Source organism: Nestor notabilis, unplaced genomic scaffold (genome assembly GCF_000696875.1).
Source record: "Nestor notabilis isolate BGI_N333 unplaced genomic scaffold, ASM69687v1 scaffold13551, whole genome shotgun sequence".
Lineage (NCBI taxonomy): Eukaryota > Metazoa > Chordata > Aves > Psittaciformes > Psittacidae > Nestor > Nestor notabilis.
In genome coordinates this window covers 5,351-6,164 of record NW_009915240.1, presented here as the reverse complement: position 1 = coordinate 6,164, position 814 = coordinate 5,351, and the positions used below count along the sequence as shown (strand labels likewise).

At 39.9% G+C, this 814-nt stretch overlaps 1 protein-coding gene across 1 annotated transcript in view; it reads right to left on the bottom strand.

Annotated features, from left to right (window-relative positions):
- LOC104413127 (echinoderm microtubule-associated protein-like 5) overlaps window positions 1-814 on the bottom strand; it is a gene marked incomplete at both ends in the record, with an annotated part of 36,739 nt that overhangs the window by 31,764 nt on the left and 4,161 nt on the right. The window contains one exon of the mRNA XM_010024045.1: window positions 180-268. Coding sequence (XP_010022347.1) covers window positions 180-268 — 89 coding nt within the window. The remainder of the gene's footprint in view (window positions 1-179; window positions 269-814) is intronic.

The following is an 814-nucleotide window of genomic DNA, read 5'->3' as shown; positions in this document are numbered from 1 at the left end:
GGGGGGGGGGGGGGGGGGGGGGTGGGCAGGAGAATTATAAAAGGACAGCAAATGCCAAAACAGAAGCTTTTTTCAACAGACCAGTTACATCTTTATACATCATTCCTTCTTACATGGTAAGACAGTTGTACCATAACTCTACTTTGCAAGCAAGTTAAGGTGGCAGTCTATTTCCTCACCTCCAAACTAGGAATTGTCTGTTTTTTCCCACGAGGAGCTTCAAAAAACAACTGCTCTTTAGCACCAGTGTTGACTTGCAAGAGCTTCCCTATAAAACATATTAAGTATTTTATATGAACATTAAATAGAAGATTCCATTAAAACAAACAAAACAAAACAAAAACAAACAAAAAACCCCAAACAAACAAACAAAAAAACAAACCAAACAACCAAACCCATATTATTTTGGAACTGTTGCTAACAACATTACACAAATTATTTGTTTCCATTGGAAAAAGTTGTGTATGTAAACAGAGGACCTGGAAGCATGGGCTTCTTAAGAACTGCATCCTTTGACCCTTTAAATTCTCTGTCCTTTCTCCTCTCTTTGAAAACTCTCGTAATGCATCACTTTTCTCTCCTGTTTATGGTTGTCCTATCAGATGGTATGCAAAATGTACTGCGTCCAATTCAGAGCTTGTTTGTGTCAGCTGGCTGACCACTATGCATGTGCTCTTGGGGTTGAGAAGGCATGCACGCCACCTGGCCAGTGGCTGAAGCCAACTTCTGCTTGCCTGTATACTATTTTTCTGAGGGAAATTCTCATTAATGTTTCTGTCCTCTTCCCGTTTTCAAAATTCTCAGAGGCAGCTAA